This window comes from Leptonotus elevatus, chromosome 16 (genome assembly GCF_054856555.1).
Source record: "Leptonotus elevatus isolate MCC_2025b chromosome 16, RoL_Lele_1.0, whole genome shotgun sequence".
In the NCBI taxonomy this organism is placed as follows: Eukaryota; Metazoa; Chordata; class Actinopteri; order Syngnathiformes; family Syngnathidae; genus Leptonotus; species Leptonotus elevatus.
Window position 1 is genome coordinate 2,198,710 of NC_141254.1, and position 15,776 is coordinate 2,214,485.

Genomic DNA, 15,776 nt, shown 5'->3' on the forward strand with positions numbered 1-15,776 from the left:
TCTCTGTTCATTTAAAAGTTAAGTACAATTAAAAATAAATAAAAATAGATAAATAAAAATAGAGCAGAGGTGGGCAATCTCGGTCCTTGAAGGCCGGAGTCCTGCAGGTTTTGGAGGTTTCTCACTTCCAACACAAGCTGATTCCAATCAACAGGATCGTTATCAGGCTTATGCAGAGCTTGCTGATCATATATCAGCCGTGTTGGAGAAGGGCAACATGCAAAACCTGCAGGACTCCGGCCCTCGATGCTCACCTTTGAAATAGAGTGTCAAACTCATATTAGCTCAGGGGCCGCATGGGGGAAAATATAGTACCAAGTGGGCCGGATTGGTAAAATAACGGTATATAACTTAAAAACAATTGCCATCAATTACACGCAGATTTTCGCTATTTGTGGGCCAGCCCTAAATTACAGAGTTCAACTGTAATAATATTGTTCCCAAAAATAATACGAAAACAAATGGAACCCGGCAACATTTTGCCTGTATGAGTTCCGGACATGTTAAATCTACCTGTTTTGCATATATATTGTTCTCAGAATGCATTGTGTGGCACAGTTAATAAAGTTATAAGGATGTTAACCTTGTCATATGTATTTGTGTTACCAGTTATTGAATTTGTGTCGTATTTAACACGTTCATGTTGGTCTATGATTTTTAAAGAACTTTAAACAAACTGTAACTTTAAGTTGTGTGTAAAATAATGACATCCAGGACAATTCCATGTACAAGTTGCATTGTTCATCTGAGGACTACTAAATTAAAAATGTATATCTTTTGATAGTGGCCGGCTGATTAGTTGGTCCGACATTACAATTTTGTTTTTTACTTTGAAAAAAATTCTCACGGGCCGGATTAAACCCCTTTGCGGGCCAGATCCGGCCCGCGGGCCGTATGTTTGACACACAAAATAGCCATTTCAAATGAAAACAGGTCAACTGTCTTTGGATATTATACAATTGAATTATCATAGGAAAAAAACATCTAAAATATTCAACAATTAACTGCTTTTCTTATTGTTGATTAATTTTATAGCTTTGAAAATGGATTTCAATTCCAAAAGGAAATAAGCCTACACAAATCTGGGGTAAGACGTTTTTTTGTTTGTGAAAAAAAAAAACTTTGCATAAAGAATAACAAAAATAAATATTCAAAATTGTGTTATTGTAGCCGCAAAGTACATATTTTAGAGATTGTATGGGGTTAAGAGGCTTTAAAGAAAAAATCCACTAAATCAGACCAAAAATGTTTAGTGATCACACAGTCAAGGCAATGCAAGTTTATTTGTATAGCACATTTCATACACAAGGCAACTCAATGTGATTTACACAATGAAAGACAACACCTATAAGTATCAACAAACACAGTAGTTAACAGAATTCAGAAGCAAAGAAGAGAAAACAAAAGTAGGTTACAAAATGTATTAAAAGAATATGCATTGACAATGTTAAAACATTAGACAGCAAACTTTAAAAACATTTAGCAAAAGGAAGTTCAAAAAATAGTAATAATAATAATAGTTAAAAGGGGGGGGGGGAACATTATTTAAAAATCTTTAAAAGCCCTTAATCAAAGGTATGTGAAAAAAGAAAAGTTTTTAACCTGGATTTAAAAGCATTTACACTCAGGGCAACTTATTCCATTTGTGTGCAACATAACAGCTAAATGCAGCTTAACTATGTTTACTTCAAACTCTGGGTTCCACTAGTTGGCCCAAGTCTGTAGATCTCAGAGCCCTGCTGGGTTTGTATTCAATCAGCATTTCTTGAATATATTCAGGACCCGAACCATTCAGTGATTTACAGAGCAGAGACAGAATTTAGAAATATATTCTACAGCTGACTGGGAGCCAGTATAAAGCCTTAAGGACTGGAGTGATATGTTCTGATCTCTGTGTTTTGGTCAGAACTCGAGCTGCAGCATTCTGAATGAGCTGCAATTGCCTGGTGTTCTTTTGAGAGAGTCCAGTCAAAAGACAGTTACAGTAATCAAGTCTGCTAGAGATAAAAGCATGGATAAGCTTCTCTTGGTCTGCTTGGAGCATGCAGTCCTTCAGTCTGGATATGTTTTTCGGCGGGTAAAAGGCTGTTTTAGTGATTGATTTGATATGATTGCTGAAAGTCAGGTCTGAGTCTATTAGCACCCCAAGATTTCAAAGTTGGTCTTTGGTTTGTAAAGGCAGTGACTCAAGGTAATCCTCTTTTCTTTATTGCCAAAAACAATGACCTCTGTTTCGTTTTCGTTTAGCTGAAGGAAATTTTGGTTCATTCAGTTGTTCATTTGCTCTAGTGAGTGACGCAATATGTTAATTGAAATGCTGTCATTAGGGACATTGATAAATACAGTTGTGTGTCATCTGCATAACTATGATAGTCAAAATTGGCGTTCTGAAGCATTTGATCCAAAGGTAACATATACAGACTGAACAACAGTGGTCCAAGGACTGACCCTTGAGGGACCCCACATTCAAAATTTCCAATGGTCACAAAGTAACTCCTTTCTTCCAAGTAGGACCTGAACCATTTTAGGACTGTTCCATTTAATCCCAAGTTTCCAGCCTGTTCAACAGTATATTATTAATCGTGTCAAATGCTGCACTGAGGTCCAATAAGACGAGCACCGATATCTTCCCTGCACCAGTGCTCAATCTTATATCATTTAGTACTTTAATCAAAGTTGTTTCTGTACTGTGATGAGGTCTCAAACCTGACCAGAATTTCATTGGATCCTGACTTATTCTGGGGACACCCATTATTTATAGTGCATACGTAGTCTGGACCCAAAGCATATCAGCGGTAGGTGAGATTCTCCATAGACAAAAGATGGAGGTCGGCAAATAGGTAGCTGTTTGCTGAGGCTTGGTGGAGTCAAGACGATTGGTAGATAGCCGTTTGTGGAGTTGAGTGGAGCATGGGCAAACTCCTGTGTTTTAGATAGCTGTCAGGGTTGGAAAAGCCAATCTGGCAGGATTTTTTACTTCTGGACAAGTGCACATCTGTGCAGCGCGGTGCATTATGGGTACGCCGACTAGTAGTCGACTACCAAACTTTCATTGAAAACTAGTGGGATCCAACTGAGGGAGTTCTGATTTGGAACATTTCAACCGCTGGAAAGTTGATGTTTTTCATTTAATCTATTTTAAACATACATAGTGTGTCGTTTACTGACTGCTCTCTGCTGGGACACTACAGTTAAGCTTAGTTAAGTGCTTAATATTTGACTGAATGTGTGCACTTGACCGGGAGTCAGACTGAGGAGCGACACCGAGGCATGAGGAAGAGACAGGTAGGATATTTTTTCACTGAGGAAGGTCAAAGGGCTGGAAGCAGGTTTTAAATGACAGGGCTGCGGTGTGTCCATTGTGAACCAAGAACCGAGCGTGGTGGATTAGCCCAGCTGGGGCATTGGGGATGTTTAGTGCTGACAGCACATCAGAGGTCGCAAATCCAGGTCCAGGAAGTAAAAACCCTGCCACAGTTTGGCTTTAGCCTCAGGTGCTAGTTAGCTAGCTCCCTAGATAGCTCCCATGGTTTACCTGCTAAGGAGCTAGCTAGCACCAGTGGTCAAAGTCAAACTGCGGCAGGGTTTTTACTTTCTTTCTGGAACTGAATTTGCCACCTCTGCGGCACATAATGTAATTAGATGTCCGAAGTATGTAATGTTGCATTTCTTAGTTGCTGTGAAACGTAATGATTGTGTAAATCTCTAGTTTTATAATGGGTTAGTCCAAAACACTGCCAATAAAATGTAAATAGTGTTGTTCTGGCCACATAACACTCAGCGAATCTATTGCTAATGTGACATGCCGCAATAATATATAAAGCCAACACAATGTACTGGAAACGTTTTCCTATATAAAAAGTACAGTGACTGGAAAACCCAACCAGTTCAGGGTGTACCCCGCCTACTGCCCGAAGCCAGCTGGGATAGGCTCCAGCAACCCCCGCGACCCTTGTGAGGACAAGCGGTACAGAAAATGGATGGATGGATGGATGGACTGGAAAACCATTTCTGTCGGGTTGATCTTATGTTCTGTTCCTCTATTCATTTAGCTACTCATGTCCACTAGCAAGCTTTGTGCTGCCTTCGTCCCCGGTTTCAGGATATTGACAAAATAAATGTGTTCATGAAATGTAAAAAAATTGTTTTGCCTCTTACATTCGTTTGGATCTTTCTTTTCTGTCTGGAAATTGGGAAGAATGAACGGAGGTTTACAAGCGTACACTTCTGTCTTGTTGGAGCTTTGCAATGGTGTTTTTTCCCCTATAAACTCCATTAGGACAGTTAAAAATGGCACAAAGTGCACCTGTCGTTTTGTCACTTAAGGGTTAAAGCTGTATAAAAAATGCCTGCAAATGACGGCTACTTTGGTAGTCAAACGTGATTTTCTCGCATGCGCAAACGTAATGCAGTTTTCAAATGGTTGCTTGAACAACAAAACAGAGGTACTGTAAATCAGCAGAGCGCCACACAAGATTTATCAGCTATCTATGTGGTAGTAATTAATAATACACAATGAACGCGATAGGTGGGTAATCAAAAGTGCTTTTTATATACAGTATATAATTTCTCTCTTTCTTTGAATACATATCATGACACAGAGTGGAAATGCCTCAAATCACATTCACAGCGGTTGCATATTTTGTCAAGCGGTTGCATATGTAACCCAAAAATTAAATTCACATAGAGGAAGATTACTAGAATTTATACACATGCATTGTTCCTTCATAGTATGTTTTACATCCCTTTTTTCCCTTACCAACACTTTTTTAAATAGCAGTTCATTCAGGCACATGCAATAATATTCTAACCCTTGAACATTCAATCAATCTGGTAAGATAAGTTATACACAGTCACCCCCCTAAAAAAAGAAGAAGAAGGACCTATGTATTTTTTTTCCAGAACACATAAAAAACAAATATTAAATATAATATATTAATTAATAATTCAATTTCGGGGAGACTGCTGTGTGATCTGTCAATTGTTTTTACCAACTCCTGATTAAGGCATGATTTGGGCAAAAAAAAGAAAAAGCCTATTATTTCAGGAAGGTGTCTATATGCTACATAATGCAGTTAACATTCTAGTGGAGACAATTGAGATAAAAACACACATTAAAATTCCCATTACAATTCTAATAAATTACATCGTATTTATATCTATTAAGAAAATGTACAATAATTTACATGATACATTACATGAAATTATACAAAGAAAAAAAATAATTCAGGAGCCCCAATAAGCATTAAGAGAGGGGGGGGGGGGCAAAACTAATATATTTTATGAGTCATACAGCATCAAGCATAAAATTAATTTTGACCCCAAAAAAATTAATCATTTCCTCTTCGTTTAATTAACACTATATCATGCCAGAAGTGATGATGGGTCTTAGTTAAAATTTGTCAGTAATCATTTCTTTCCAAAAGAATACTGTATATATATCTTTGTGCTATTAGTGACCCTATCAGAAGCCTTTTATATGGCAGTAGGCCTCCAAACTTGAGAAGAGAATGTAGAGGAACCAGAGTCCGAAGAGAATCAGCGATGTCACGATTTTAGGGATCCGTGGGCCTCCCAGTTCACCCCCTATGGAGGGCCTCCGGCGGATCATCAACACTCCCATCGTGAAGAAGGCAAAAATGGTAAAGAGTGTGACCGAGAAGGCCAGCGAACCAACGTCCACACGAAAAACTTTACCCTTGACTTCCCAATAAATGGCAGCAATAGACCAAGCTACACCAATACCTAAGAACACATTCACTGCATTGCTTCCAGTTACATTTCCCACTGATGCATCTGCATATTGGTCCTGGGTTGCAGCTACTTTGCTGGCAAATGTATCTGTGGATTAAAAGTTCACTATTACATAAACTAAAAAATGTAATATAAAGCTGTAAATATACAGATGCCATATTTACCAGGAAGTGAAGTCCCCAGGGCTACAAATACCACTGCAGTAACAGTGTCTCTCAGGCCAACTGTGCAGCCAAAATGGGACGCAAGGTCTCCAATAATGGCTGTTAAAATTCCGATGACAGATATTGACACTATAAAACACGCCCACCCATTCCAGTACTCAGTTGGTGGGACACAAGCAAAGAGAATCTTCCAAAAAAGGCTCAAAATGTGCATGAAATAGTCAAAGCAGTTTGGCATTGGCTGTTCTTGGCCCTCATCGTCTCTATCACCTGTTAAAAAACAAAGAAAGAATGTATGTTGTCCTATACAAAACAATTCAAAAAGCAGATAGTATTCAAACATCTTAGGGCAGGTTCTTCTGTAGTTGTGAGTAAATTGGGAAATCACATTGGACTTTTTGGTCACACCATACTTATTTGTGAGTACCAACCACAACAGCTGACTTCAACTCGGGACACTATCCCTGAGTCCAAATTCACAAGGCTGGGTCCGCAGAAGGCCGAAGTCACTTCCGGCACGTCTCGACAGCACGCATGGACCTACATATGAATGGATTGTCAACGCTGCTTGTCGGTAGCACATTGACTGACAATCCTTTCATGTGTAAATCCGTGCGTGCTGTTGAGTCGAGCTGGGAGTGACGTCATGAAGCCGACAAATTGAGCCTTCGGAGGACCCAGGCTTGTGAATTTGGACAGGGTATGAAATGTGGTCGAAGACTTCAATTCCACCAACAGGCCTTCCCATGAGGAAGCAGAGTCTGAGGACGCTGGGATAGCCTATCTTTGGGGCTGAGACCACAAAGTGTTTAAAAAGCGTCTAGGTGGGACTTCCAGTTTGGTGGATGAACGCAACACACGGCTGAGCTGAGAGCTCCCCTTTGCCCAACCAGAATATCCCGTTTAAACTCGCTACAAGACAAAGTGTGAGCAGCACATCAAGATGAACGAGGGAACCACCAGAGCGAAAAATAAGAAGCAACCGGACAATCCAGAAAAAGATAAAAGCCGCAGAAATGACGAGAGAAACATGCTAACTCCCGAGGCTAACGAAGGGATGTAGCTACAGGCTAACCTAGCCGGCATTAGCACACAGATACAAGCCATGCAGGCAGACTTGAAAAATGAACTGAATGCAGTTAAATAAGAAATAACATCCAGGATGAGAAACAAAATGACAGAGTTGAAACAGGATATTGACCAGAAATTCACTACGTTGACAATGGAAATAGAGGGACAGAAAGACAAAGTGGCCGCCATGCTAACGCGAGTGGAAGAATTGGAGCAGTGGAACGTGATGGCAGGCGGGGCATTAACCGAAGTGTTGACAGAACGACAGCGGGTCCTCGATAAATCGGACGATATTCAAGCCAGGTCCGGGAGAAACAACATGAGGATTTTCGGAATAAAAGAAGACGCTGAGCGGTAGTTCAATGATTGAGGTTATTAGCGTGTGGCTCCAAAAGGAACTCGACATGGACACAGATTTACAGATTCAATGCGCACATAGAGCCCTGGCACCTAAATCAAAAGCAAATCAATCACCCTGGTCAATTATTGTCAACTTTCAACAATATGCTGTTAAGGAGATGGTGCTGAAGAAAGCGTGGGGAGAGGTGGTTACGTACGGGAAGGATAGAATATATTTCGACCACGACTACACCGCCAGGGCGCTACCACTCAGATGTCAAGAAGACACTACGGAAGGAGAATATCCGCTTCCAAACACCGCTTTACAAGATGCAAATTCACTGGGGAAGTGGAGTGAAGACGTACAACAGTGCCCAAGAACTTGTCGGTGACATGAGGAAATGGGGCTACGAGATTGAGGACGCTCCGGTAAATGCGGAGGACTCCCATCTCAAAAGACTGCTGTCAGATGGGACAGAAGCTTGGAAGCGGATTGACCGAACTAGCGAGACTGGAAGACGGCTAGGAGCCGGCTGCAGGAATTCCAACACAAGGACAACACTGGATAACTTGAGAGGACTGCATTATCAAAAAACAAAAACAAAACATGACTGTAAGTAATACGGTTATTGAGATTCAATGAAATTGGGAGAATGGGATTAAGAATTGCTAGTATGAGTAAGGTAAGGACGATAAGGATTATACTCATAACTAGCTGGGGGCCCTACTTTTTAGGAAGGATTTCCCCCACTAAGATAAGAGAGTTAATTTTTTACTTATCTTGGAAGTTACCAGTTTATATAGATTTTTTTGTTCAGTTTGAGAGATGTTCAGAAGAGGGTTTTTTTCACAATGATTATGGTTGCCTGCAGGAGAGACACATTTTTGTTAAATACCCCACCCAATGGACGCTAGCGATTCGGTGCTAAATCTCACGTCCCTAAATGTATATGGACTTGGAAACCTTATTAAAAGAGCTAAGGTGCTTGCTATGATAAAGAAAGAAAAAATTCAGATCACCTTCCTACAAGAAACACATTTATCACATATTGAACATGAAACTGAAGCGATTGGAATTAAAAAACACGTGTTATAGTTCACATTCTAATAGTAGGAAAAGAGGAGTAGCAATATTAATATCCAACTCAACTAAATTTAAATGCGAAAAGGAAGTAAAAGATAAAGAAGGACGTTGTGTCATTAAAAAAGAAATGATTGAACAGACAGTAATCACGTTGATAAAAATAAATGCACCACCGGAGAGTGACAAAACCTTTTTTTTTTTAGAAAGATAATGGACCTCCGAAATGGAAGGGCTTTGAGTGTGTGGAGGTGACTTCAACTTGATAATGGATGATAAATTGGATACGACAAAATGATAACGGAGCAACCAATCCAGCAACAGTATGGGATACATTAAAAGTAGTTTTGCGGAGCAAATTGCTATCTATAGCAAGTTTTTACAAGAAGGAAAAAATTAAAAGGCATGAATTGCTTACAACTGAATTTAGACATTTGGAGCAAAAGGATAAAGTAAGAAATTTATCAGGTGCTGCAAGAACGGATGTTGCAAATTAGGAGGGAGATTAATGAACTACTCAAAGAAGAAATATAATTAAAAGCAAGATACATAAGACACAATTATTATGACTTTGGCCCAAGGGCAGCTAGGTTATTGGTAAGATGTATAAAAAAACAGGCAGAGACCAATATCTCTCAAATGTATGACCTTAATACAAATCAAATGAAACACAAGCTAAAGGAAATATTATTTTTTTTCTATTAAAATATTTATGCGCAGCCGCAAGCCACAGACCAGAACAAAATTAAAATCTTTTAGACAGTTTAGATTTACCCTCAATAGGAATTGAGCAAAATAAGCAATTAACAAGTCAAATTACTGATGAGGAGATACAGATGGCGATTGGTCGTTTAAAAACAAACAAGATGACGGGAAGTGATGGGTTTCCCGCAGAATGGTAAAAAACAAAACAAAAACTATTGCCTGTCCTTCACACATTTAATTGGATTATGATTAACAATATTATCCCAGCCCCACCCCAGAGGTAAGCGATTATTTCAGTGATACCTAAAACACTAAAAGAAAAAAAACTATCGCCAAAATTATAGACCAATTTCAATCTTAAATATTGATTATAAATTATACACTACCATTATATCTAACCGTCTTAATCATTTATACCGGAATTGATTGATTAAGACCAATCTGGCTTTGTTGTGGGGCGACAAACACATGACAACATAAGGAGACCCTTGCATATAGTTCATAACATACACAAAAACAAAACTTCAACCTCGTTAATTAGACTGGATGCGGAGAAGGCATTTGACCGGGTCAGGTGGGATTTCCTCTATCAAGCTCTGGAACAATTTGGCTTTAATAAAATATCAATTAATTGTATAAAATCACTGTATAGCGCACCAGAAGAATGTGTAAAAGTAAATGTTTTTTTATCAGAAAGATTTGAATTGGAGAGGGGCACTACAGGGCTGTTGACTGAGCCCAACCTTATTCGCCTTGTACATTGAACCGTTAGACGGTCAGACAGGACATCACAATAACAGGTATAAGAAGATAAGGAAGATCACATCATAAGTTTGTTTGCTGATGATGTACTGATCTATTTAAATGATCCAGTTAATAATTTTCAACATTTATTGACACTTTTGGAACAATTTGGTCGTCACTCGTTTACATAAAACACAGGTTCTGATGTTCTATTGCTCGCCAACCCAAAACTTAAAGAAATGTAAATTGCATGGGGGTGAAAACACTGTCATATTTAGGAGTAAAGATAACTAAGAACCGTGGGAAATTGTATGAAAAGAACAATGAGGACATTAATGAAAATATTAAGAGAGACATAGATAGATGGTCTACATATATTAATATTGTGAAGATGAATATTTTACCCCGTTGTTTTTGTTCTTGTCGCTCCCGGTGGTCATCCCAAATATATAGTTCATTAAATTGGACCGACTAATATCACAATTTATTTGGGAAGGCAAAAAGCCAAGAATAAAGTATTCCACCCTTCAATTACCTAAAGAAAAAGGAGGGCAGGCCCAACTAGTCTGAGAGTGTATTATGAAGCTGCGCAGCTGCATCCACTTTTGTTGTGGTGCAGCTCTGACTATATAGCCAAATGGAAGGACATTAATCAAGGATAACTATCCTGTACAAACATTGTTGGGAGGGGAACTTGTACCCCCCCAGGAAGGAAGTGAAACCAGAATTGAGCCCAATTACAGAATTTTCAATGCAAACATGGTATGGAATTTGTAAACAACTCAAACTGGGAAAGGAATTGGGTTTACTGAAATGGATTGGATGGGATGACACATTTGTCCCTGGAAAGCATGATGTTACATTCAAACAATGGAATGGAAGAGGTTTGACAGCTGTGTGCAAAATAATTAAGAAAGGTTGTGATGGTGGAATTCCAGGATTTGAAAGATGAATAGTACTTGAGGAACCAGGATTTGTTTAGGTATCTTTAATTAAGAGACTATTATCAAAGGCAGATTAGGATAAGAGAGGGGCAAATTCATCCAATTGTTAGAATTTTTGTACAAGCATATAGAAAGACTCCAAGTAGGATTGTATCAATTTTGTATTGATGCTTGATGGATTCCAGAAATGGATCAACTATATACAGTATATATGTGAAGAACAAATGGGAAAAGGAGATTGATGAAGACATTCCAGAAGGCAGATGAAATGACATGTGGAAGGCTCATCTTACTATAACCCACTCACAAGGTTGGAGAGAATTTGCTTGGAAAAATCAAATTTGTTATTTCATTACACACAAACTTAGGGGTAGGTGCCTGAAAATGACACATGTGCTGGAGGTTGTGTGAGCATTCACTCAGATCATTTCCATGTTTTCTGGAATTGTGAAGTCATCAAGCCTTTCTGGGTTATGATTCATAAATCTCTTTGTAAGATATTGGGTTATGGTTTACCATTAACATTTGAAGTGTTATACCTAGGTTATATACGAGAAGACCAATACTTGATAAAAAAAATAATTCTTGCTGTTGTGAAAAAAAGCTATTACTAAGAAATGGCTAAAGGCGGATGCGCCTACAATGGAACAATGGAGGAAGGTAGTTGACGATATACAGGATATGGAGAGACTGATATAAAATCAGATTAAAGGACAGTTTGAAAGGGACTGGTCTAAATGGTTAGTATACGTCTTACATTGGATAAGAAGGATCAAGGTATTTTGAGTTGTTACTCTCCTGCAGGCTTTTTGTTTTATTTTAAATATATATATTTTTGATAATGTTTAAAAAAAGGGTAAAATACAATTCATTAATCCATATGGAGATTTATGTAAAAATCGGCCTGAATAGAAAGAAATACAGATGTGTATTGTCAATGATTCGAAAATGTGTAGGTAGTATTATAATAGTATGATATGTTGACTGTACAGAATTTAAATGTATTGAATGGCAGAATAAAATGTATTTTTTTAAAAACACCCAGGAGAAAAAAAGAAAAAGACAAAAAAAGCTTCTTTTTTTCAACCCCAGGATTCCGGGAGTTGTTTGCATCCGCCCGAAATTCCTGAAAGCTCTGGATGTTGCAGGGCTATCTTGGTTGATGTCATGTTTCGGTTCTATGGGGTTAGGTTTTTGTTTGATTTTGGGTGTTCTTGTTTTTTGTCTGTGTAATCGGTGTTTTATGTTGTCCCTGTGTCCTTCCCTTGTCTCGTCAAGCTTTATGTGGTTCACCTGTGTTTGCTTGCCCTTCCTCGCGTGTCAACCAATCAGTGCCCTCAGCCACTTGTGTCTTGCCTGGGTGTGTCTCATCATGCCAGTTAGTGTTAGTGTATTTAGTAGTGATGCACCAAATATTTGGCCACCGAAGATTTTCGGCCGAAAATGGCAAACATTTGCATTTTTGGCTTTCGGCCGGAAAAAAATTCAAGCCGAAAGAATATGGCATCAAGAAGATGTTCTGGTGACGCAAGCAAGCGTCTGTTTGAATTAAACACCAAACACGGGAGTTGAGTGTCCGCCTTGCTGCTCGCTGGCGATTGTGAGTCCCAGCAGATTTGTTGTGCACACCGGAGAAGGAGAGGGTCGCTTGGTAAACTATGTCAAAAAAGAGAGCGCTGCTGAGTACTGCACTGCAGGTGAGCCGCTCTTTCTGCTGCAGCACCTTCCTTTTGTTATTTTCTATAACTATTGTTATCAACAGTTTTAAACAAGTAAACACTTACCACTATCTCCGGGTGACTACAGATCTTTACAGGACGCCGTGTGTGATTTTGCAGTCCGTTCCCAAAGCCGATTTGGCTGGTGCGAAGAAATGTATTTATTTTTAAACATTGAATGTGCCGATTTTAAGTGCACCGTACCGTTTCCCGCTCCAAATAGCCTACAAACGAGTCATCCATACCGCACCGTACGCATCCGTGCCCGCTGGTGTGAAGTATTGTACATTGACTATAAAGTGCAATTGCGCCGCCAGAAAATGCTGCTCCTATCTTTTTCTCCCGCTGCTCGCAAATGCTCAGTGGAGAGGGGAAACCATGATCAGGAAAAAGTGGTTGCTTCCTTCATCCCAAATCTTTGAGAAGACAGTGGATTAATTTGATTTTTGAAGAACGTGTACCGACATCATTTCTCAAAGGACTGTTTTGTTAGTGAAAGCCTGTTCAGAGCTGGATTTGCAACACGTTCAAACATAATGGATCGGTCCCAACAGTGTGACACGACTGCAAACGGCAGAGATGTAAGTTTAACATTTTTGATTTAGCCTTCCTTCCTACTCTTTCTAATAAGAGACGTGCACCTTCTACCATATTACTGGTGCATTTTTAGTGCCTAACGTGGGAGCTACATTTGTCGTGTGGAGGTTGTTTGGTTACAAGAGGTCAGATATGATAAAGCAGACGGTGGTTGCTAATATGAAGCGGTTGCGTATTGTTTTGTCAAGATACAATCCACGGTGGTTAATTTGCCGTGACTGGCAATTCGCCACCAAGTGACATGGCTTTGTGATGCTAACCGGCCTCGACGAGACGGCTTGCACGTTGCAACTGCGCAGTGGCCTAAATGTGCACATTGTGTTATTCATAACCGCTTGTAAATGTCTACAAGCATTCACGGAAAATCGGAGACATTCACAGCAAAATAACGTTAGCGGGAGGTTTGCAGGTTACGGCAAAATAAACATTGCCTAAACAATCACAAACTAACATTACAACATAGTCTCAGTAGTAACGTTATTATACTACTTTTTGTTATGGTATAACGTTATGCCACATATAATTCTCTCAAATGTGTAAAAGACATGTCTGTATTTTTCTTTTCTTCTGCTCCCATAGACAGTCGTCATTCACAACATTTGCACATGGCTACCATGACCGAAATCACTGCCCCTTCGAGAGAGAAGGGTATGGCCTAGGCGTGGCCTGGTGCAGCTAATTACATAAAAGTGACACACCCCTGAAACAGGCTGTTTTGAACAGAGCGTTTTGTGGCTGATTTAGGGACAGCACAAATATTAGATCCAAAGTCATGACGAATGCATGTCTTATACACATTTGAGAACTATTTGAAAAGTTGAATAATATGAGACCTTTAATATAATTCAATAAAGGACATTATATTTATGTCACTCACCATGCTATCTAATGTAGTCCGTTTCCTCCTCGCTCCAGAAGTGTGGTTCTTTGCTGCGAGCGTCATGTTTGTTTACACCGGCTTGAGTATTTCCGGTGGGTTACACGCCAGAAGCACGGACTTATATACTTGTATAATAGGCACAAACTGTGGTGTTTTCGCCGTAGAGACACAAAATAATATGAAAACGCCACAGAGAAATCAATGTATTCAAGCGAGGCTCCTTTAGTGGGTAGGACGGAGCTGTGCATACAAGTCGTGACTACATAGACCAAATTCAAATAAGCGAAGAAGAAGATGAAGAAGAAAATAGAGAGCATACACACAGCGAAAAACAATGCGCTGTTCAATCGAGGTATTCGAAATGTGTTTATATGCGCAAGAATTCGGTTCTTATTTGGGTTTTTAAAAACTAGAATAAGGGCATATTGTATATATTATATATTGTGCGTGTTTACATGGCCTTAAAAAAACCAAATATTGCCAATATTAGGGTTTTTAACGGTTATTGCCTGCATGTCAACCTAGTCCATGTCCCTCAGGGAGTTCTGTGGGGGAGGGGGTTGAGGGTACCAGACCCCCTGATATGGGTTGTTCGGTCCCTGTACGACCAGTGTCAGTGTTTGGTCTGTATTGCTGGGGAGAAGCAGCTCAGCAAAGTAAGTCAGATTCGTTTCCAGTGGGCTGGACTCAGCCAAACCCTCCGAAAGAGTTGGACAAAGTGGCTGGGGAGCGGGAAGTCTGAGTTTCCCTGCTTAAGATCCTGCCCCCACAACATGGACCCCAGTTAAGCGGAATATCACATTTGGACAATCACTTTTAAATGATAGCCACTTACCTGCACTGACTGTGACAGCTTCAATGAACTGTTCCCTCCATGAACGTGAACCAATCACAGCTGCCAGATTTGTATCCTTAAGGAGTTTATCCACAGTATTCTGTCAGACGAAATAGGTCAGTGTAGGTTGAAGATCATGGTTGTTCAGTTATTGCAACAACAAAAAAATCTGATATATATATATTTTTTTCACACCAAAAAAATATATTTTTGTATGTATCATTAATAATTTACTGTGACATAAATTAAGATAGATATTAGAGAGAATAAAAATATCCACCTCTTTACACAGAGATTATGGAACACAGCTGTAACAATGAGCCTAACATGCAGAATGTATGTTGGCCAATGCTACCAACCCTATCCGAATGAGTGTTTGGGATTACCGCAGGACGTTCGGGTATGGGGAGGGGGGTAGGGACTTTCACAGGAGCCGTCCTCTCAGCCGGCCCACTTGTGGCTGTGTCTCCACTGCGGAGTACGACCCATTTTGTGACGTCACGAGTTTCGATCGACACGTCAACGCCGTGCGACAGTTTCTCCCGTGACGTCACCCAAGCACCGCGCGACAAAAATCGCGAGGAAAGAGAAAAACATGAGGTGGTTGCTGTTTTTCTCTGCTTTTTATTTTATGTACTTGCCGTGGATAGATGGTTTGAGTGAGAGGAGACGGCGTTTAGATGAAGAATTTGAAAAGGCTGACTCCTAAGTCATGAGTTTCGATCGACACGTAATCGCCTTGCGACGGTTTCTGTGACGTCATCCAAGCACGGCGCGGCAAAAATCAGAACGAGGAAAGAGAAAAACTTGTGGCGGTTGCCCTTTTTTCTGCTTTTTTTTATGTACTTGGTGTGGCTGGATGGTTTGAGTGAGAGGAGACGCCGTCTAGATGAAGAATTTGAAAAGGCTAACAGTAGAGTGGAATGAAAATAGGCAAAGGATTA

At 39.8% G+C, this 15,776-nt stretch overlaps 1 protein-coding gene across 5 annotated transcripts in view; it reads right to left on the reverse strand.

Annotated features, from left to right (window-relative positions):
- Window positions 1–4,097: 4,097 nt before the first annotated feature.
- The window catches only part of slc8a2a (solute carrier family 8 member 2a), a 50,848-nt gene continuing 39,169 nt past the window's right edge, over window positions 4,098–15,776 (reverse strand). For all 5 annotated transcript variants that reach the window (XM_086098616.1, XM_086098615.1, XM_086098614.1 and 2 more), the window contains 3 exons: window positions 14,833–14,932; window positions 5,919–6,188; window positions 4,098–5,841 (listed from right to left, as the gene is read on the reverse strand). In XM_086098616.1, the coding sequence (XP_085954742.1) occupies window positions 5,465–5,841; window positions 5,919–6,188; window positions 14,833–14,932 (747 nt within the window). In that variant the 3' untranslated portion in view covers window positions 4,098–5,464. The remainder of the gene's footprint in view (window positions 5,842–5,918; window positions 6,189–14,832; window positions 14,933–15,776) is intronic.